At 36.5% G+C, this 22,462-nt stretch overlaps 1 protein-coding gene across 3 annotated transcripts in view; it reads right to left on the bottom strand.

The window, feature by feature from the left end:
- Kcnh7 (potassium voltage-gated channel subfamily H member 7) overlaps positions 1-22,462 on the bottom strand; it is a 412,186-nt gene that overhangs the window by 118,937 nt on the left and 270,787 nt on the right. For 2 of the 3 annotated variants that reach the window (XM_057754560.1, XM_057754562.1), the window contains exons 3-6: positions 21,512-21,667; positions 5,053-5,481; positions 1,507-1,527; positions 1,067-1,090 (exon numbers count right to left, since the gene is read on the bottom strand). In XM_057754560.1, coding sequence (XP_057610543.1) covers positions 1,067-1,090; positions 1,507-1,527; positions 5,053-5,481; positions 21,512-21,667 — 630 coding nt within the window. The remainder of the gene's footprint in view (positions 1-1,066; positions 1,091-1,506; positions 1,528-5,052; positions 5,482-21,511; positions 21,668-22,462) is intronic. The other variant, XM_057754563.1, reaches the window with a different exon arrangement.

Below are 22,462 nucleotides of genomic sequence, written 5' to 3'. Positions count from 1 at the left end.
TTTTGACAATAGAGGAAGGGTAGTTTCTTTCTCTCTTCCTTCCACCCTTACTTTCTTTCTTTCTCCCTTTCTTGATTTTGGTGCTTTGGATCTGATTAAGGTTCACACATATGAGTGATCTACCCCTGAATTATATATCTTTATTACTGGACAACTAGTTTAGGAGCTAAAGCCAACCAAATTTTGACATACTTTAAGCAAACTAGATTCATTTCTCACTTTGATTTTCAAAAACAAAACAAAAAAAAAAAAACAAAAAATCCACAGGAAAATTAATGTCTGTGCATTTACTCATCTTAAGTACTAGTAGTATTTCCAAGGACCGAGCAGGCAGTAGATCTTTACATTCTTTCTGAGGATTCATTCTGAATTGTCAACTAAAACTACCATGCCCAACTAGAATAACTATGTAGATAAAACAAAACAAAACAAAAAAATACCCCATCCCACTATTGGAGGTATCCTGTACAGATCTTCCTTGAAGTGCTTACAAAATAGTAGGAAAGGCAAAGCAAACACTCCCACAATCTTGATGATTTACAAATTATCCTGGGATTTTGATCACGTAACACCTACAGTGTCTAGTACTGCTCATTCATCAGCAACAGCAGTTCTGAATCAATTATGGAAGCAATTAAGATGTCAATTACACAAAACTGCACAGTGGTCAGAGTACCAGTGATGCAAAGAAGAGGCCCAGACAGTAAGTTCTGAAGATGATGGTTACTGGTGGAGACATGTTCATGCAACAAACATGCACGAGATGCATCACTGACATCATTTAGACAGCCACAGCGGCATGCACGGGCAAACACCACGCCAAAAGTTTCGATCCTTGCATCTACTGTGATAAGATAGCCAAAACGGAATTGGATTTCAAATTTTAGCCAAACCCAAATTTATCCAGAATATCTCCTGGTTAAATATTACCCTGTGGTAGCTGTAAACCATGCCAGTGATTACAATAATATAGAATACAAATTAAAATGATTGAAGTATAATAGAGAAGTAGAAAATGACTCTCATGCAAGTACAATATACTACTACAGTAAGCTTAAAACCATACCCCCTGCCATCCAGGAACGTGAAACTAGTTTTAAGGAAACAAAAGAGGAACAAGTGAAGTGATGCTGTCATAGAGCTTTGATCATTCTATTTAATCTTGTACTCAAGAAAAGACAGAGTCCCTGCAACAGTTTATATGCTTCTTTTATACTGGAATATTCATCTTGACACTTGTTTCTTTCCAAATGTCTAGGAAGTGTTCACCGTCAATCTTACATCCCTTTGTTCAGGATAAAAAGGTGTTCATCATCACTTTGATGGCACAGCAGAGAAAGTAATCATGTCTCCAGCAAAATCAAGCCATGATGTCTCCACCAGGCACCTGGACTAGCTGAGGGCAGCATGGAGATGTGGCATCAACAGGGCATACAGCAGGCAAGTTAACATGCCAAGTAAAGGGCACTTTAAGCATCAGATGGCGAATTTGAGTTTATACGTTACCTTTGACATTGCGACCATTGTCTGTTTTGAGCATATAAGGATAAAAGAGAGAGAAATATAAAACAGAAGACTAAAATTATGTTTAGCACACCAACCTAGCTTAGTAGAAACAATCAGAAAAACCAGGATGTAAATACAGAAAATGTAATTTTGGTTGAGGTGAATATTATAAATCATTAATAAGGAGAAATGCACAAACTGAAATATCAGTTATAATAAACATCATAAATAACTGAAATACATCACTTAATTTAAACAAATTGTAAGTAACAGATTTTATAATTACAGCATTTTAGCGAAAGATCTGCACAGTTGCTGGTAATTGTGGTAATTTACAACCTTGTCAAAAGCCAATCTTGATGTCTCCTCAACTATAGCTTGTAGCAAATCAAAGGAAACCATACAACATTTTTTATGTCGAGTTTTTTCCATATACTTAAACCTTGGAATATTAGTATGTACAGAAGTTTCTAAGACAATAGAATACTAAATATTTGAATTATTTAGGATACTTTTGTTAGCTGTCCCTTTAACCTCAACTGTTCTTTACTGTATGCTTTAAAAATATCAGTGTTTAATGAGTCATTCTTAGGCAAAAAGATAATTGCAACATATCAGTAAACACTTTATTGTATAAAAAGATTTTGCATTTTTGCTATGCAGCATAAAACCTAGAATATTTATAAATTTGCTTATATTAAAGCAGGCTGTTTTCAACTCTTGGCATAGAGTATTTTCAGATTTATTTTGAGAGTAGAAATCTAAATGTTTTCTATGTGGTACTAAAAATATGTATTAATATGTATTACCAGCTTTGAAATACACAAGCTTAAAATAAATGAAGTCATAACAAACTTTTCAAATGTGTTCAAGATTTGATAAATTTATGTATTTATTGCCATCTATCTTATCACTATGCATATCTAAAATCTTGAGATAGACCATAATTGTCTCCAACCTTATATTAAAAGTAATTCCAATATTGTGGTTTATGAAATTGTTAGAGAAGACATGGTTTTGGTCAATACTATGTGCATAAAATGTGACTTTCAGTGGCAACTTTTTCCTCTCTTTTAACAAGTCATTTTTAAAAAAGGACCGTGGGAGAGTTTGCTTTCTCATAGAGATGATTTCCCCTCAGAGTAGTTTGCAGTCATTAGCAAAGTAGTAACTGCTTTCCCAGTAGTTAGAAAAAAATCATAAATGGGGCTGGGTTTCATCCCCAGCACTGCTAAACACTGCTAATAAAATGCTCGCTGTAGAACACACATGCACGCACCCACCCACCCATATATATGACTATGCACATGTGCACATATACACATGTGTACCTGCTAAGCCCAGATCCTATAAAGACACATGGGAACAAAGCTATCAGAGTGAAGTTTTGAGACTGAGGAAGAATGAGAAGTTTGAAGACTAAAATGAGTCAACAGTTCTTTGCTATTTCTTCTATGCCTATCAGTGGTTTTATCTAATTAGTTGATTGGTTTTTGGCTAAATTTGGTCTGAAGTTAAAGTACAATACTATACATTTATTAGTCTGAAGTCACATATCCACTGTGACATCTGTATTACCAACAATATGAATGTGCAGAACATAGAATATTTAGAATTCTTTGTAGTATTTTGGCAGACTAATTTCATGTCTACTGAATATAATGATAATCTAATTAAAGTTTATATTTTCCATGTCTATCTTTTACTTTCCTTTTTATAATACTACATTTTTAATGAATTTTTATAGTGTTGATTTAGAACAGATCACAAAAAGACTCAGTTGTCTCCATCATGTGCCGTAGGAAGAAAAATTCCAAGGTACTTTACAATAGACATAAATAAGAAGATTATGTAAATATCACCTAGCAATATGCTATTAAATATTTACAGAACTCTATGGATAGAGCACTTAAGAGCACAGTTCTGTGTTGGAATGAGGACATCGCAGCTCTAACTCTTGAGCTTCTAGGATTTTATATCTTAATCATTTTCAAGGGTTTATAAAACTAAAATCAACTGTGAGGGTTTTCCATCTATTGTTACGCATGCTCAGTTTCTCAAATATATATAGAATTATACGGCCCCGGGAATGGTAGTTCCTTTAATGCCCATCACTGTTTTTTTAGGTAAGATTATTTCAAGGTTGAAGTACTGCAGTTGAATGCCCTGTGCGTTTATCAGGCTGTAGCACACACTGACTGTGGTATTGATAGGAGAGAAATACTGCCCCAAAGTGCCCAGCCCAAAGACGGGAGGAAAATTGAGAGTGAGCCCATCATCAAGCATCTATACACAGATCCTGTACTGAGAAATCTAAGAAACTCCGTCACACTTTCCTATAACTGTCTTAGTAACTGTACTATGTGGAGGCCACCTGAGAGGAAAATGACAAACCTAAGTTATAAAACCTGATACACAATACAATACTGAGAAGTTCCAGAGAAGCACAAAAGAAAGATGCAGGATGTGTTGAGTCTGAGATGTTGGCTTTTCAAATTTATTATCGTAAACTCAGTTTCCTAGGAGAAAACTCTGAAGATTCTGTATGCTTGTTAAAGATGAGCATACTAACTGGTAGGGACCAACTAAAGCATATGCTGTTTATTTGAAACACTACTGAATTTATTGCAACTCGTCCACAGGAGTCGTTGCTCAAACGTCCAGTTACACAGGTTTCACTCAGTCAGAAAATACTGAACTCACCTTTCCTGGGTGAGGATCTGGAAAAAGGGACCTTTCAAGAATCTAATTCTACAAGGAGTGGAGAAGAGTATCAGGCCTGCTGCTGACTCTCAGACTCCTGGTCTTCACTTATATTGAAGTCTTCTGCAGTATGAGCGATGGAAGCAGTACCTTGCCCTGTAGCAGTTGGTGACTTACCCATAAAGGGAGATTTAAACTGGCTCCTAACCTGTTGAGAGTTGCTCTGAGGTTTAAATGCGACCTAATGTGTGTCAAACACTTACACTGCTAAAGATGGATGGTATCTGTGGTGGCTCTCAAAGCACACTTTTCCCTCTGGCTACCTTAGGAATGCGAGCCAAGAGGCTAGGGAGAGAATAAAGTCTCACCCTTTTTTCCAAGTTGCCCAGTGAGTTTCCCCGCTCACCTATCCCCTCCTTCCCACCTGCCTCCCACCTCTGATGGTCAGTAACAGTCCTGCGAGGGCACGCTGTTCTTTCGTCCAGGGTCTGATCATCTACTAAACTCAACAAAATTAATTATGCTTAAGATAAAAGAATTCACCACCTAATCACATCTTAAATTAAGCACTAATTAATTAACACCCCAGGAAGTGCACTGATAATGGTTATACTATTTCAGAAGCCCAGATAAAGAAGCCAGAAGAAACCAAATTACTCACTGGGGTTCAAAGAGGAAATGAGAAAAGATGCTTAATGCAAGATCCGTGTTCTTAATAGCTTTTAATCATATTTCTTCTTTGAAAAAGCAGATTACTGTTCAATTTTGAAACAATGCAAAAATAAACTTCCATCACCCAACCAAAAGAATGTTTCCATGTTTAAAAAGAATAATCAAACATACCTTCACTGGCATGTCGATCTCTAAATATGTTCTTGGGATGGACACTGAAGCCTTCTATATCGTGAACTGAAGATGCTCTCCGGATGCTGCAGAGGCTTTCCCTTGATCTGGAGTGTGTTAGTTGGGAACTTGACTGCAGCATGTCAGGGTAGAGGCGGTCCCATTGCCTTTTGGGAGAGGAATGGTCCAGAGGTCCGGATATGTTCACTAAGGGGGAACACTGGCTAGGCTGTATCAAGGCCTTTGTGTCATCTGCTTCAGAGGGACTGCAACTTTCTTTCGTGGGAGACTTAAAGTGTTTCATGGCCACAGAGTCATCGCTGTGTTTGGATGAATCAATGACTACCACATCCGGGTCTTCCTGTGGCAAGGACTGCTTTCTGTATGTTAGAACTCTTAGCCCGGGAAATTTGAACCCAAAGAGTTTCCCTACAAAGAAAGACACAAAGGAGTATTTTCACACTGTGAATATATATTTTAAAACTAATAAAAACAACTCACATTGAAATATCATATGAAAGAACTGCTATATTTAATACTATTAAATAACTATCTGTATTTAATTAATTCTGCTTTAATGAGAAATATTGTAAAAAAGTTTTCCGAATATAATAAGATATAAATATATATATCTTGCTTTTGATAATTATAAAACAGCTCAATGAAATGAAAACATTATTTACATGACAAAAACTTTTAGTTTATAACAGATTAAAAACATGTATTCAGTAAAAACCCATAATTTAAATAGGAAAAGAAAGAACCTATGTCTTACATCAAGGGACACACACAAGAATGAGTGGGTCTATGTGGGGTATACATGGAGTGGTAAAAGTATTGGTGGTAGCAGAGTAGTACATGAAGTGGGCTTGATACACTTGTAGCTTTGTCTTTAATAGTGTTGTAAGTTCAGTCTGAGTGGTAAAATGGGGTCAATGGTATATCAAAGGCTCTCAATCCATCTGGTAGTTTTGAAAAGTTATAAACTGCCAAAAGAGATATAAATATAAGATTCATCTATCTATCTATCTATCATCTATCTATCATCTATCTATCTATCTATCTATCTATCTATCTATCTATCATCCATCTATCCATCCATTATATCATCTATGTATCTATCTATGTATGTATCTATGTGTCTATGTATGTATGTATCTATCTATGTATCTATCTATCTCCTATATATCTAATGTATATTTGTCACATTTGTTGTTCCAAAATCTAAGAATGTGGGGCACTTATCAGAGCATCATAGATGATGCATCAAAAAGAGTGAATACTAAACTTTGAAATAATAGCAAAATAAACAGACATTAGAGAATCCAATATTAAAATATCAAATAAATAAACACACTAGTAGTGAATTTATAAATTAAAATGGTAAGAAATTATCTTTTCTCTATTCAATTTAGCAGGAAATAATGGGGTGGGAGCCCATCATCTATCTTGACTATCTTGACTATCCTGAGTGTGTGTTGCTGGGATTGTAACTTATTTGCCTATATCTATCTGCTGAAATAACAAAAGAAAGTACACGTTTCATTTGACGCAGCAGTTCACACTTAAGATTCAAAGGCACAGAAGTAGAAAACCATCTGACTTTTCAATAAAAGGACACTTATTGAAAAAATTAAAGCATTTCTATAGTGTTTTATGAGAGGCTTAAGATACTAGAAAATAAGCATGCTCTAATTAAAAGTTGCTAAAATGTTTTGTTTGTTAGTTTCCTAATGAGACAGGATTTCTTAGTGTAGACCTGGCTGTCCTGGAACTTGCTCTGCAGACCAGGCTGGTTTCTAACTCAGAGATCCACCTGCCTCTGCCTCCTGAGTGCTCGGATTAAAGGTATGCACCACCACCACCTGGCAACAGTTGTTCAACTATATTCTTAAGAATAATTTATGTTTTGACTTCATATACTTATAATATTATTTTCAATAAAAACCAGTAATTTGTTTAAGTTGAACGACAGCAGAGAAAAATATGGAAAAACACAATCTGAACTTGTAAAGTGGATTTGCTCAGCGAGGATAGGGTTGGAAGCATTGGATCATTTTATAGACATTGATTATTACATTAAGTATGCTATTTAAAAATAGAACTTAAAACTAATAATGCAAATAAACTTTTATTCTCAGAAGAAATAAAAAGCTGAAAGCACCCAGACAAAAATCTGCTATCTGAAGATTCTCTAATGTTTCCAAGACAGCCCTGAGTTCGAAATTTCTGATGCTAGTAGAGTAGCCTGGGCCTGAATCTCCCCATATCTGCAGACGTATTTACCGCCACTTCGGGCATTTAGCTCGTATCTCTGGAGTCAAATGTTTTCCACCTTATTTTCTTCTTTCAAAGTCATGGAAACTAATCAACATTGACACTGTTGCATGGACTTCTCAATCCACTGAAGATGGTTCTAAAACACAAGAGAACCTCGCACTAAACTCAGCATCTTTTCTCCATTTTGAAAACATGCGTAGCAAATGATGTTATCCGTCCATTTATTTTTAATCTCATTCTTAACCCAAATACTGTAAATTTATGTCTCCAGTCCAGATTTTTCTCTGAGTTCCTAACATATGTATCTAAAACTGGCAACATCCCCTCATAGAAAGTTGCAAATTATCTCAGATTCTTAGCGCAAATTCCAATCTCCTGAGTCCTTCAAACTCAGCTATTTTTCAGAGCAAATGGCACTGTAATCCATCTAGTTGGTTAAGTCTGAGACTTGAGGGACATCCTCAGTACTGTTCTCTGGCCTCATCTTCTAGAACCCATTAATATCAACCTCTTGATTGCATTCATTTCACTTTTCCCATCATCTTTTTATGTTTACACCTCTCCCTCAGTCTAATGGTCCAGCTGACCCCTTGGTATAGAACGTTGGTCACTTGTCATACTCGCAGCAGTGTTTCTTGTTCACCTCCCAAAGACAATGAGTTTTATGTTGTCAAACATTCACACTGGATAGAGTCTACTTCTCTTCATAAGTTTTTACTTAGAGAGTGAAGACATGCAATCTCTATCCCATCTTTCATTCCTCTTTTTGGACTCTAGATAGAATCCAGCCACGATGTCTTTTATATTCCTTTGCACGCCCACACTTCTTTCAGATTCTGGGCTCCCTTTTGTCAGATCATTTCCTTTTGTCTACTTAGTTGCTCCTGCAGGTTATAGCCCGGAAGAGTTTCTTCAGAGAGGTTCTTCCTTCCCTCTGAACCAGGCTGACAGTTCTTCACAGTTTTCACTGCATAAGGTAATAATAGACTCGGTGATTTCCCAATTAACACTTCTCTACACCCTTGTAAGGAAGACCTTGTTGCTTTTGCCTCAGTTCAGACAAAATGCCTGAGCATGGCAATGGAGTTATACAAACACATAATAAACTGAGTTGATAATGTGCTTAGTTTGGATTAAAATATGTACTTACTCTGATCATCATACTTATGTAATCTTAGCCTCCTGGAACTGTATTGACTCCTATGCACTTCGCAATTGAGTGGAACTAAACACATCACGGGAGCTCTATATCATGCCCCGTACACCTGAAACAACCCTTATTACCAATTTCTGCCTTTTATTGAGGGTCTACATTGCTTCCATTCTGATTGCTGAGTTTACACAGAAGTGTTTTCTTGTCCTTCATCATCTAGGAAAATATAGATAGATAAAATGCTTGTTGGAGAACAATTTAGAATGAAGCAGGCTAATTTATTATGCCAGTGTCGCACTTGTAGTCTAGGAGTTAATAATGCTCAAAGTAATGGAAATAGGATTTATTTCTCTAGTAAAGTGCGATGACACAATACAAGTATATTAAACATATTGTGGATTAATATGCAAAGATGAGAGCAACCAATCTGCACAAATAAGATTAGATATCAGTGCAATACTATAAGTGTTTTGAAAGCATTTTTTACATGTTTCTACTAACAGTTTTATATGCTCAAGTAAATTGCTAAGTTCAAAATCAGTGAGCTGCATCAAAGTCATTTGATTAGTGCTTAATGCACATGAAATTGAGTTACAGTTTACAAATCAATTTTGCAAGTTTTATTACAATGCATTGAAGGGCAATGCCTTCTTTTACTCGTTTTTCATCAGTTAGATTACCCCGCTTCCCCAAAGAATACCCAGTGGCTCTCGTAAACTAATGACCACACAGGCGTTTATTTTGCTCCTGTAGTTATTCGCAGCCAAGGTGGTACAGAAGGTCTTTTCCGCATCACCAGGTTAATATGACCATGTTGTATTGCATCCCAGATTTAGTTGTCTCCGTGTAGTTCATGCGGAAAGAATGCACATTGAGAAATTTGTGCGCTGCTATACTTCCCTAAGGCATGGGATTTAAAACGTAGGTAAGTGTAGTGCTGCTGTGCCTTTTAAATCTGCAAAATGTCTTGCTAAGTCTTCAGATTTTATTACGTTTACTTCCTTACTTGGATAATTAGATTTTATTTAGTCTCATGTCTGCTAAAATAGTAAACCTGAAATAGGAAAAAAAAGCTCAACATTTTTTCACAACTCTTATACATTGTCAGATAAGGATAAATATTGATAAATTACATCTATGAATCTAACTTTGCTTTAATACAGAATTTAAATAACAAGTGCTGATAGCTATGTATATTAGAAATGGTCTTTCTTGGGGAAAAATGAATATTCATACAAAAGATTTTCATCTAGCTTTTAATCATTAATTTTTCTTATAACTGCAAGTTTTTGTTTGCTTCATTCCATTTATTATCATTTTACAAAATTATAGAACATTGATGGTCTAAGAATTTTACTACTAAAGCACAATATGTGGCTTAAAACTTGCCTAGTTGTTCCTGGTTGAGTCTTGTACCAAGAGGAGAGATCCTTAAGTGTGAATTGTTATGTAAACAGAGCTATCTTTAGGTGTGGCAAGGATAATGAGTGTGGAGGGAAAAGGAGCAGAGAGAAGTAGGGAAGCCTGCCAGCTTTTCTTTTAGTGAAGGATTGAAAACAGACTTGCTGGGCAATGGTGGAGAAAGCCTTAACACCAGAGGCAAGTATATTTCTGTGAGTTCGAGGCCAGCCTGGTCTACAGATGGAGTTCCAGGACAGCTGGGGTTACACAGAGAAGACCTGTCTCATTAAAAGAAGAGAGTGGTGGGGAGGAGAGAAGGAGAGGGGAAGGATGAGGGGAAGAATGAGGGGGAGAGGGAGGAAGGGAGGGGGGAAAGAAGGAAGGAAGGGGTTGCTTTCAGGCCTTACTGCATTTCTAAATCTGTCCTGTCTTCCTTGTACAAGAAGACTCAAGATTTCGGGATTCCAAGGTGATCTTAAACTCTCTGCTGCTTATTTGAAGCCTCTTGTATCTCTACCTCACCCAGTCCCTGGCTACAGCCCTTGGGAAAGCCTACTCCTTCCTATAAGCAGTATCCACAGACCAACTGAGAGGCAGTTTGGTGTGTGTAACAATTCATACTTTCAATAATTTTGCTATTACAATCAGGAGCATAGTGTCTTGTACAAAGAATGGGAAAAAGAGCCACCTTTAGTTCTGAAAAATAACATCCAATGTGTATGTAGCTCTGATGAACTGGCTATCCCGAGTACTGAATTATAAATGGACCAGTGTAGCCAGCTTAGTTTGGGAGCTACAAAACAAAAACAAAACAAAATAAAACTCCTTGGATTCCACTGGCAGGCAGCAAAAGTTGAAGCTAAATATAGGGCTCCTTGAATGAGCAGATGTGATCAGTAGAGACATGTAAGACTAAGTCTCCAATGATACAACCTAAGAGCAGGTGATGCAGAGAAAAAGCAAGATCGCACAAAGGAAGGGAGCAGTGAGCAATGGAACAATTGGGATCTTGAAGTGATGTGAGTTGCAGAATGCTGTGTGAAGGTCAGGGATCAGCTAGGGCTGTATCCCGGCATTAGAACAATTGCAGCAGCAGCAACAGCAGCAGCAGCACACTCCTCTGAACTTGTTCAAGATTGCTGCTGTTGTCTGAGAAGCCCTGCTTCCACTCTGGCGACATCATCATGACAGCAAAGGAGGCAGCAAGCAGAGATTTGGACGAGGGAGATAAGCAAAAAGACAGGGTAACAAGATTGACTGCTTTTAACCACTCATTCACTAAGGAGACAGGAACGAATGTAATGCACCAATATTACATATGCCTAATTACATCTCCATGTGCTTGAAATAACCACTAAGTCAATAAATGCATGATTTTACCATACTATTATTAAGTTTCTCTTGGGTATATATAGTTTCCTCTCTCCAAATGCCAAGTTAAAGAATCAATTCAGGTCTCCTGGATGTGATAACATCTTATGCTGATTCTGGGTGATCATGCAGCCATCATGCTGATGGGAGCTCTAAACAGAATGTTCAAAGCATTAATGAGAAATGGTCCAGTTCCCAAATGCTGGAAGGCTAGAGAGTGTCCCTGATTTTCATGTTGCTAGGTAACAAAATATTCCATAAGATGCTTACAAGGGGGACCAGCTATGCTTATGCTGACCTGGGTGCTGATCAACATCCCTTATTAACGAAGTACATACTTTCCCCCCCCAATAACAAGCATTTCAATTGATCTTAGATATATGATCTTTACTCGTATAATGGGGAAACTATGACATAAATTTGACTGAACGTTTTCCCTTTTTGTTTTTGCAACAATGTCATAGTTCCTTTTTCTATGTCAAATTTAATCCTTAAAGAAGAAGACTTTCAAAGGAAGGATGAAAGTAAACATTAGTTACATTGTGAAACCTTTAATTAAATTCCGTTCAATAGCAGACCGTTTCTATAGTAATGTGTGCTGATTAGGAAATTCTGTATTACCACGGCAGCCTCTCATCTTTGAATTAAAGAATGACTTTCAGCTCCAATGGAGAATAGTAAAAGCCTGGCGATGGCCCTTCTGCAAAGAACTACATGGAACATTTCTTTGTTTCTTCCTTGCTTGGGGTCAGAGAACAGACACAAGTTTGAAGAGGTAATATAGCTGCTGAGACAAATGTACGTTTTATGTGGTAATTATCTTGAGTGAGTCCAAAACATATGAATAGGTTATAATGGCTTAAATTAGACAGATAATGGCCTAAATTATCAAATGTTATTTTGTATGTATAAATTTAGTTTCAGTTGAAGCTTTTAGGATAATTCAAACTTTTATTTTAGTAGGAATAATAGTAAAAATTTCTCCCAAAGATACAATTTTAATCTTTTTAAAGACAATGGGCTCTTTTTTTTTTTATTGAAAAAAAAATTTTCCGCCTCCTCCCTGCCTCCCATTTCCCTCCCCCTCCTCCCACCCCTCTCCCCCTCCCCCCACTCCTCTTCTCCTCCCTCTCTAGCCCCAAGAGCAGTCAGGGTTCCCTGTCCTGTGGAAAGACCAAGGTCCTCCCCACTCCATCCAGGTCTAGGAAGGTGAACATCCAAACTGTCTAGGCTCCCACAAAGCCAGAACATGAAGTAGGATCAACACCCCGTGCCATTGTCCTTGGCCTCTCATCAGCTCTCATTGTCCGCCATGTTCAGAGAGTCTGGTTTTATCCCATGCTTTTTCAGTCACAGTCCAGCTGGCCTTGGTGAGCTCCCAATAGATCAGACCCACTGACAATGGGCTCTTTTAAACAAGATTAAATGAAGAAACCCTTTTCTGAAAGTTATTGTCAGAATAAACCTCTATAGAGATTTGACATCATTTTATGAAACGACTTATATTTGATTTCACTTAAAATCATTTTATTTGAATATAATTTAGCTTAGACCACAGTACCAGGATGACACAAAGTTTAATATAAACAGAGTATTGAATTTCTGTGTTTCTGAGTCAGTAGTTCTGACATACAGATGAAAAACTTGAATTTCAAGCTTGTTGCCTGTAGAAGGAGACTGTTTCATTTCCTGGCAACCCAGACCCAAATAATCACACAGAAACTATGTCAGTTAAAACAGTGTTGAAATAATTATGCTACAAAAAATGACACCATTCTGCTAGACAATACATAACAAAGGACTCTTTCAGTGAAACTCTACTAAATACTAGAAGCTATAGAAGATGAATCTAACAAAATAATGGAAGTTACTCTGACTTAGATCTTCATATTGCATATACACAGTAATTTGGAATTTTATGTTTTAGGCAAAAAAAGCGTATCATAATGGATAGAAATAGTGGACTTCTGTAATCTGGGCAGATCAGTATTTTATGTAATATTGGAGAAAAAAAGATGAAGGAGGGAATTGAAATTATGAGACCATTACATTAGCTCAAATAAGATAGGTTGAAGTTCTGAGTAGGATAATTATAGTGCAATATAAGGAAGCTATGGAATGATGTGATGGATATACTTAGTCCACCTTTTTGATGGGACATGAGAGGATTCAATGGAAGGAGAAGCATAGCATGATGCTATATTTTGGCTTGGATGACTTGGTTAATGAACCATGATAATCAAAGAAGTCTAAGTGAGAGGGGCTAGAGAGCTTAAGACACATCTAACTTGAAAGGGTGGATGTTCCAGAAGTACTAAAATATTCCAAAGAGCTCATCCAGAGGGCCATTGAATACATCAGGCTCTAAGTGATGAGAAAGGACTAGGGAAACTGTGACCTGAAATACGGATTTGTGGAAAGACCTGAAGCTGCCATAACAGATGAAACTGTCCAAGCAGGATGAACAATGATGACTCCTATCTATGGAGGGGAAATGCTGAAAGTAGCTCCTGGAAGATAAAGAGTATTTAGGGGTAGAATCAGAGGGAGTTTTGGAGTGTGACTTTAGTAGGAACTTGTCTAGCTTGTGTTAGCACCAGAGTGGGACGCAGCACTGATAAGAGACTCAGAGAGAGGGAGAGTGGGAATGTGAGGAACGGGGGAGGAGGAAAGGGAAGGAGGAGGCAGAGAGCAAATGCTGCTGAAATAACAGTGCATTTTAAAGACGCAGTGAGTGTAGTAGCCTAGAGTATAAATAAAGGCAAGAAGTGAGCTAGCTCATCTGTGTACAGGACAGTCTAGAGAATGAATTGAGAGAGCTCAATTATGCCGCTCTGTGGGATGAAGGAAAGAGTGGAAGTAGGGATACACGTGTGGTTCAAACATCTATAGACAGTGACAAATAATAGGAACCAAGAAACTCAAGTGTACACAAAACTTACAGAAACATGAGCTGAACACAGTTAATGGAATAACACAAGCCTTGGCAAAAAGGGGTCGCTATTATTCTGTGACGACTTAGAATGAACATTTGGGGTGTGTAGCTAGATACTCAAGACAGAGAGAGAGAGCGAGAGCGCCAGATATCCTAATTTTAATGTGCAATATCAAAATTTTAAAGGCTGGCAACAAATTCCACTAATTAAAACTTTTAAAAAATATGATGTGATATAAACAAAATGTGTCTGTTGAAATTCAGGCTATTTATTCTCAGCAGCTTGAGTATGAGCAACAGAGGAAGGAGCCAGAGGAAAACATTGGCATGGGAGGGAGACACTGGGGAAGATGGGTTTTGAAGGAACAGGAGAGTATAGACCCTTAAGGGAGACATATGTCTCCCTTAGGATTTGTCAGCCAAAGGTGGCATGTAATTACTGAGGAATTTGCACCCAATGCCCTCCTTCACCCCTACCGTGGGCACAGGAAGAAAAGGTTTCTGCGGTGTAACACAGGAATGGACTTGAGGCCAGAGTCATAACCACTCTTCCAGAGGTTGGAGGTTGGAAGTACTAGTTAGGGGAAATGGGAGAAAATCTGAAAAGGAAAGAGTATCTCAAATATATATTTATTGACTATATACAGTCAATCAATAGCTTGATGAAATAATTTTTCTAAAATTGAATAAAACTAATTAGAACTTGTAGTTTATTGGAAAATCCCTAAATTATAGTGTAAACTCAATATATCCTGAACTTTTGAGAGCAAGTGATGTAGGTTTAATTGAGACTCAAAGCATTTTACATTGATTAAGGAGTAAAAAAGTTATTAATGAGATTTGTTTGGTGAGAGAAATGTTAGAGAAACTTTTATAGTAGGTCAAACAAGATAAAAAATATATACATTAATTTTCTCTTTGGATATTATCTTAGTTTATTTTCATGTTGCTATGACAAAAGGCCCTGAGAAAAGTGAGTTGAGGATGAGAAGGTTCATTCTGGCCCACTGCTCAAGGGTGCAGTCTTACATGAGTGATCCATAGTCAGAAAGCAGACAGTACGGAGTGCATGTGCTTACTTATTTTCTCCTTGTAGGTAGTACAGATCCCATTCCCGGGAATGGAGCCACCCACGGTGGTCAGGTCCTCTCACCTCAGTGAACCTAATCTAGATGATAGAGGGACAGCACGCCCCAGACATGCCCAAGGCCTATTTCCTAGAGGACTTTGATTCATAGCAAGTTGAAAATTGAGATTAACTATCAAAATCAAGAATTTTGTTCAATTTAGGTATCCCCATTTGTCCTCAAGAAAGTCTTAGCAAACTCTATCATTTCCATTTTTAAGAATATTTTATATAAAGTAGCAATAAAATACTGAATTTGTGTTATATTAATATTTACATTAATTAGTTAAATGGATCCATTATATAGTATTTACTAATTTGATAGTTGTACCCATTAATAATAACACTTCCTTATGAACATGTTCCATTTAGGGGGACATAAGTCATCTATTTTTATCTGGCCTTGTAACTCTCACAGATTTTGTGAAAAAATTACTTTTTCTGAAACATGCTTACTTTTCTTGTGTTGGGTTCCATGCTCTAAAGCTAATATTTTTACTGAGATTATTTATTATTCCATTCAATATACAGCAAGTTTTCCCTTTTATAGTTTCTCTTTTCTATAGTTCATTTAATATTCTTTTCCTTAGTCATCTTAATTTAATAGTTAAAAATAAGCACATGTGTCATTTTTTTTTTTTGCTCAGGTTGGTGACATTTTTGGGAGACAATTTACAGAAAGATATATCTTTAATAAATAATAAATGGGCAATCTTCCCCTTTTGTCCCTCTCTTTCATTCTTTCAGCGGTATATATACCATATTTTCATAAGAGATTAAGCATTGATTAGAGAAAAATATCAGGTTTAAAAGTATTTATCATACATACACACACATTAATCAGTGTAACCAAACTTTATTTATGACTAGTTTAATTTACCCACAAGCTTTCAACTGGATTGTAGACTTTAAAGCAATATGTCTGTTAAGGGTTAGAATTGTAACAGGGCAAGACAGTGCAAAGGTTCTACCTTCTTGTGTTCTTGCTGCAGCCATTTTAGGCTTAACTAGAATTTGATTTCCTTGATGGAGAATCCCAAGGGAAATTATTCAACTCTATTCTAGGAACCTGAGGTAAAGATGCCCCAGCTAACTTGCCTGGCTTCTGATAAACTGCCTGCTTGTGCAAACCTCCACCTCCAGCTAACTGCTTATCTTAGCTTCTGTTAAACTGCTTGCTAAAGCAAAACCTCTCCCTGCAGCTGCTGCTGCCGAGCAAGATACCTTGATAGAGTTTGCCTTTAAAAGTTCCTTGCTCTAAATACTCAGTGCTACGCTTAAGTCCTGAATATCTGTGTATATTCCCAGCGGGTTGGAATGAAGACTTTCAATTGGCTATAAACTGTGTTTCAGTGGACATCTCTGGTTGACTTTCCATAACAATATGTTTTTCCAAAGAAATGTATTAAAATTTCACCTTCTCTCTCCCTCTTCCTCCCTCACTTCCTCCATTCTTCTTTCTTTTCCTCCCTCCCTCCATCCCTCACTCTTTTCCTCCATCTCTTCTTCCTATTTGTTTATCCCCCCTCTTTTGTATTTTTTCTGGTTCTCTACCAAAAGATGTTTGAAAGAGCCAAAGCCATTATTTTGTACTGACAGTAAAATTTTATTCTCAAAGAAATAAATCAGCACATTTTGTCAGAGATGAGACATAATGTGAAATGTTATCAAGCAAAATTTGAGTCTTTTAAACTTTTCTGCTTGATTTAACAATCAATTCTTCAAATTCTGACACAAAGCTAAGCCACTAGACTAGCTGTAAATAATAAGACTTTGAAAAGCCATGGAAACAATTGTATCTGCATATTGTTTACTCTCTCCAGTGATTTCCTGTGTGAGTGACAGATACACCATAGGGGAGCCACATATATTCACAAATTAAGGAGTGGAATCTCTACTGGCCTTGTCAGGACTTTCCAATGAGATGCCAGCCTAACTAAATTCCAAATGCCATAGAGTGTGTTCATATTCTGGGAGCATGTGTGTCAATTTCTTTCTCTTTAGGAAACCAAGGTATCAATTCAACATTTGTATTTCAGTTTTAAATGAATGCATTATCCTTTTTTTTTTTCCTCTAAATTCCATCCTCTGCTATGGTGTGGACACACTGTTTATTTCTTTCTTTCATTAAGATGAAGGGCCACACCAGACACTATCACATGGGTAAAAGGAAGCAATTGAGAAGATGGTTAAGAAAATAAACTAGGCATTCCCTCTGTGGACAAACAAATATTTACAGATATTTATAAATATTCACAGATGTTCAAGGCAGAGAGAGGCAGATGCCACTGTGAGGTTCACTCTCATAGACCATCCTGTAGTGACTGAATTTGACAAGAAGAGAACATATCAAAATTGAAGTGGGTGTCACTGTTTGTGACCAGAATTTTTTACAGTAATTTATTTTGTTTCATAACAAAATTATGTTTCATATTTTGTAAGATTTATAAATTACAGATTTCTCAAGAAATTTTCTCAAATGTATTTTTCTGAGGGAAAATTCAGGATGTTGTCATTATATTACATTAATATATTTGCTTTAGGACAAATTTAATTTCTACTGCTATTTAGGCTTGGCACATGAAGTAACTGAGACTATAAAAATGTTTAATTGTTTGATTTAGTATTAAACTTAGATGTATGCTTACAGGGAGGAACATGCAACTCATGGACGGTAAACGTCATATAGTCAAGGGTAATGAGAAAAACACCCATACAAAAACACAACCTACCATAAAGCATTACTAGTTGTTTTTGTGGGTTTTTTTTTTTTTTTTTTTTTTTTTTGCTTTTCAAGACAGGGTTTCTCCATAGCTTTTTAGTTCCTGTCTTGAAACTAGCTCTTCTAGACCAGGCTGGCCTCGAACCCACAGAGATCAGCCTGCCTCTGCGTCCCGAGTGCTGGGATTAAAGGTGTGCACCACCACCGTCTGGCCTGTTTTTGTGTTTTGTGTGTGTGAAATCTAAAAAAAAGAAATCCATTATATGGTTGTTAAAGCTTGAACTTTGTAGATAACAGTTCTGTGTTTCAATGTCAAAAGGTTGCACATGTGATGAAGGCTTATCTAGAAAACTGCACACATGTGAACATTGACTTGAGTTTCACCCCCAAAAACCCATGTGAAAAAGCTGGATAAGAGAGCTCGGGAAATGGCTTTGGGAATAAAGGGTTCGCTGTGTACTCCTGATCCCAGAACCCATATGAGAAACATGTGGGCGTGGTGGTCACAGTAGTCTTAACACTCAAAAGACAGAGACAAAAGATCTGTAAGGTATACTGGCTAGATAGTATAGCCAGAACTGATGAACTCCAAGTTTGCTGAGTTAAAAAATATGAAGAGGAAAGTGATTGGGGAAGACATGTGATAACAACTTCAGGGTCTCACACGTACATATACATCTGGATCTGGATGTAGACCCACACACATCCACCAATACACATAAACACACACACACACACACACACACACACACACACACACAATGATAAAGCTTCAATAAACACAAAACTGGCTGCAGTAGTGCATGCCTAGAATCTCAGCACCAGGGAGGCAGACAGGAGACTCTCCAATCTATTTGAATCAATAATATCCAGGTTGAGAGGGAGACCTGATCTTAAAATAGGGTAGAGGGACACAGAAAACATTATCCAAGTCAGTCTCTGGCCTCTATTTATAAGTATATACCACTTCAAGATTTGGACATGTTAGGCAGCATATGCTTTGGGAGCATAATTTTTATTTCATATATGTTGTTATTTGATGTACATAAAGTATAGGAGTTTTAAATTTCTGTTATTAACATTTTTGTGATGTTTTCCAACATCCATTAGAAATACCAGATATATAAAGACCAGTTTTCATATGAATCTTCTCTCAAACAAATAAATCAATAGGAAGATGTCAAATCAAAGCACCCATAATCTGGGCATACAGCATTGTTACAAGAATATCTTCAGGCTTCTATTTCATCTACACCTAGAAATGTTCATCTAGAACTAGAACAGCAGAATTTGTTGAGGAGAGCACAGGACAGATCGGAGAACAGAGCCACAAAAGGTGTGTAAGGAAAGAGGAGGCACTAATCTTGGAATTATGAACTGTACTCTGAAGAGCACCCTTGCAGAGGAGTGTGCACATTGGAGAAGAAATAGGAAGTGTGAGATGAAAATGGCCCAATGACTAGTTATGCAAGACCCCAGATCCCAAACCACTAGTATGGTCAAGGAGACTAGCATCAGATTCCTTGTCAGCAACACTTAATGGAAGAAAAGAATGGAGAGTCTGTTGGAGTCACAGGCCAATGAAAATGCAAAATAATATCCAAATTATTATTGTCTACCAATGCTGTTGTTCAAGCATTGAGGCTATAGAAGAACAGTGTTTTTATTTGTCACTTCTCTACTGCTATGACAAAAAACCATGACCAAGACAACTTATAGAAGGAAAAATTCATTCAGGCTCATGGTTCTCAAGGGATAAGAGTTTGCCATGGTGGAGAAGAAACAGACATGGCAGCTGGAGTAGCGAGCTTAAATCTTAAATCACAGGTACAAAGCAGAGACATTAACTTAGAAATGAACTGAGATTTTAAACTCTAAAGCTTACCCTCCATGACATACTTAATTCAGCGTATCCATATCCCTAAATTTACCCAAATACTATTACCAACTTGGGACTAAGTATTCATATGCCTGAGACTAGAGTGGACAGTTATCATTCAAATCACTATCCTGTTGAATAAGAAAGTGTTCTAAAATACTTTGCAAGAATAAGTTTGATTTAGTATGTTATGTTGGGGAAACTGAGGAGATCGTGTGAATAATGATTCTGTTTTATTAGAAATTTAAAACAAAAGTGAAAAATATAAAAATGTTCCAAAACTGACAGACTGGACAATGACATAAAAAAGGAGGCAAGGGTTGGGGAGAAAACATAAGACAGACTAAGTTTGTTGTCAGGATATAGAAATCTAATGATACAATCCAAACTAAAAAGTCAAGTAGCTTAGTACTTGACTTAAATGATATTGAAGAACACAATGACAAGCTCAAAGAAATATATTATTGACTGAAATTGTATGGTAGGAAGGGCAGAAAAAGACTTTGAGCTAATTTTATTCTTCCCCAAAGTAAGGAATCAAAATTCACTGTTAGATGAAGATTAAGGAAGGACCTATCTATAAAGTCAACAAATTATATAATTGCAGACCAATGACATCCAGTAAGCTATCAGACAACTATTTAGACAACTATTAGAAAAGTAAAAATGTTACCAAATATAAGAAGAAAGTTATGCAGACTGAAATAACCAAACACTAACACAATTAGACGGAATAGATCAACACGGAATGCTATCATTGTGAAAAAACAATCAATTTTGTCAATAAACATGCATTCCCACTGGAACTGTAATCAAATAAAAGGGAAGTATAACTTCTTAGTGAGCATCAAAAACACCAAATGGATGGAATGATGCAACTAAAACAAATCTTAAATGTAGTTTAAAATGCAGCAACAGAAGAGAAAAGGATTCATGTGTCATAGATTATGGTACAGGAGACTGAGTTGAAAAAAAAATCAGTAAATGAAGTGAACCGAATATCTTCTAACAGTGTGAACTGCTTTATTTTACCAATATAAAGTTATTTATATGAAGTATTAGTTCTGTTTAAAGCATCTTTTATGAGTTTATTGGCCCATTATTTTAAGTTAACTGAAATAAAACTATTTTTTTTATTTTATAAGCTAATATCTTGTCAAGCATTACAATTTTTGTTTACCTAATGTGAAGTATTATTTCTAATACCTAATATTTGAAAACAGCCTAAGTGTTTTTCATTGTTCAGTAAAGTATTGGTAAAGTGACTAGCATGGTGGAGTACACCTTGAATCTCAGTATTGTGGAAGCAGATGCAGTCAGTTTGGGGTCAACCTAGACTACATACTAAGTTCAGAGGCCATTCAAAAATACATAGTATGACCCTGTCCAGAAGAAAAAAAACAAAGGCATTAGCATCATGGAATACCTGAGATACATGACTGTCAAAGTAGATGATAAATTCTGTAGAGTAGCATCGGCTATGGCTATCTGAAATAAAGTAGTAATATTTTCTATGTGGGAACTGACTCATGCAAATGCCTACAGCAGCAGCAGAGTATTCGGACTTTATGGACATGTGGCCTTGTACTTACGGTTTACAGATTTGACTGGTAAGATTGGGTTTACCCTCTCTGGGGAGGCAGCACTGTCTTCATCTGTCACATACTCAAAATTAATGATGAACATCATAGCCACACCCTCTTGGTTCTTCACTGGGATTATGTGAGTGTTACAAATGAAAGTGGAGCCTAAGGGGAGGAAAAAAAAATGAGTGTTAGATCAAATATATACCTTCTCTGTGAATTATCAGTAATGACACAATTGAAATGCATTCCTATAAAAACTTGTCTTAAATGATCACTGACAATCAATAAAATAATTTAATTTCCCCATAATTTATTGCATATGTATTTACTTTATAGATACACATAAAAAGTTTAGAGTGCAATTCAGTTACTATATTGTGGAAAAACACAATATCAAATCCTATCAGCTCTTACCAATAACTTTAACAACTAGTATAGAAAAGTAGTTTTAAGATTCTAGAAAACACATTCATCTACGCCCTACATATTTGTATTAAGTCTATGTCTATGAGAAATATACTTGCATCAAGAGTGAAGAGATATTCATTTTATATCACCATGATGTTGAAATTAAAAATTATATCTTTTTTCTTAGTTTCCTAGACCCAATAAATTACTGTATATCTTAGATGTGCTGTAATAAGTGAGAAAAATGCAAGCATCCAAATGACAATATTTTATTTGGTTTTAATTGTTTAGAACATAGGAAAATATCTATATTATTGTATTATTGTTTTCTGTATTGCCATTAGTTACCTCTGTGAATCCACCAACACAATCTTTGCCATTCATGATCTATGATATACAGTTGAGAAGCTGAGTTTCTTTAAACTACTTGCCTTCTGTCTGATTCCTTGGTGCTGACAACTAGTAATCCTCAAACAGTTTCTTTCTGGTGTGGGAAGTCTTTCTGTCTATGTGTTGTTTTTATTGGTTAATGAATAAAGAACTGCTTTG

Source organism: Chionomys nivalis, chromosome 22 (genome assembly GCF_950005125.1).
Source record: "Chionomys nivalis chromosome 22, mChiNiv1.1, whole genome shotgun sequence".
In the NCBI taxonomy this organism is placed as follows: domain Eukaryota; kingdom Metazoa; phylum Chordata; class Mammalia; order Rodentia; family Cricetidae; genus Chionomys; species Chionomys nivalis.
The sequence above is the reverse complement of the archived record's forward strand: the minus strand, read 5'-3'. Positions and strand labels throughout refer to the sequence as shown.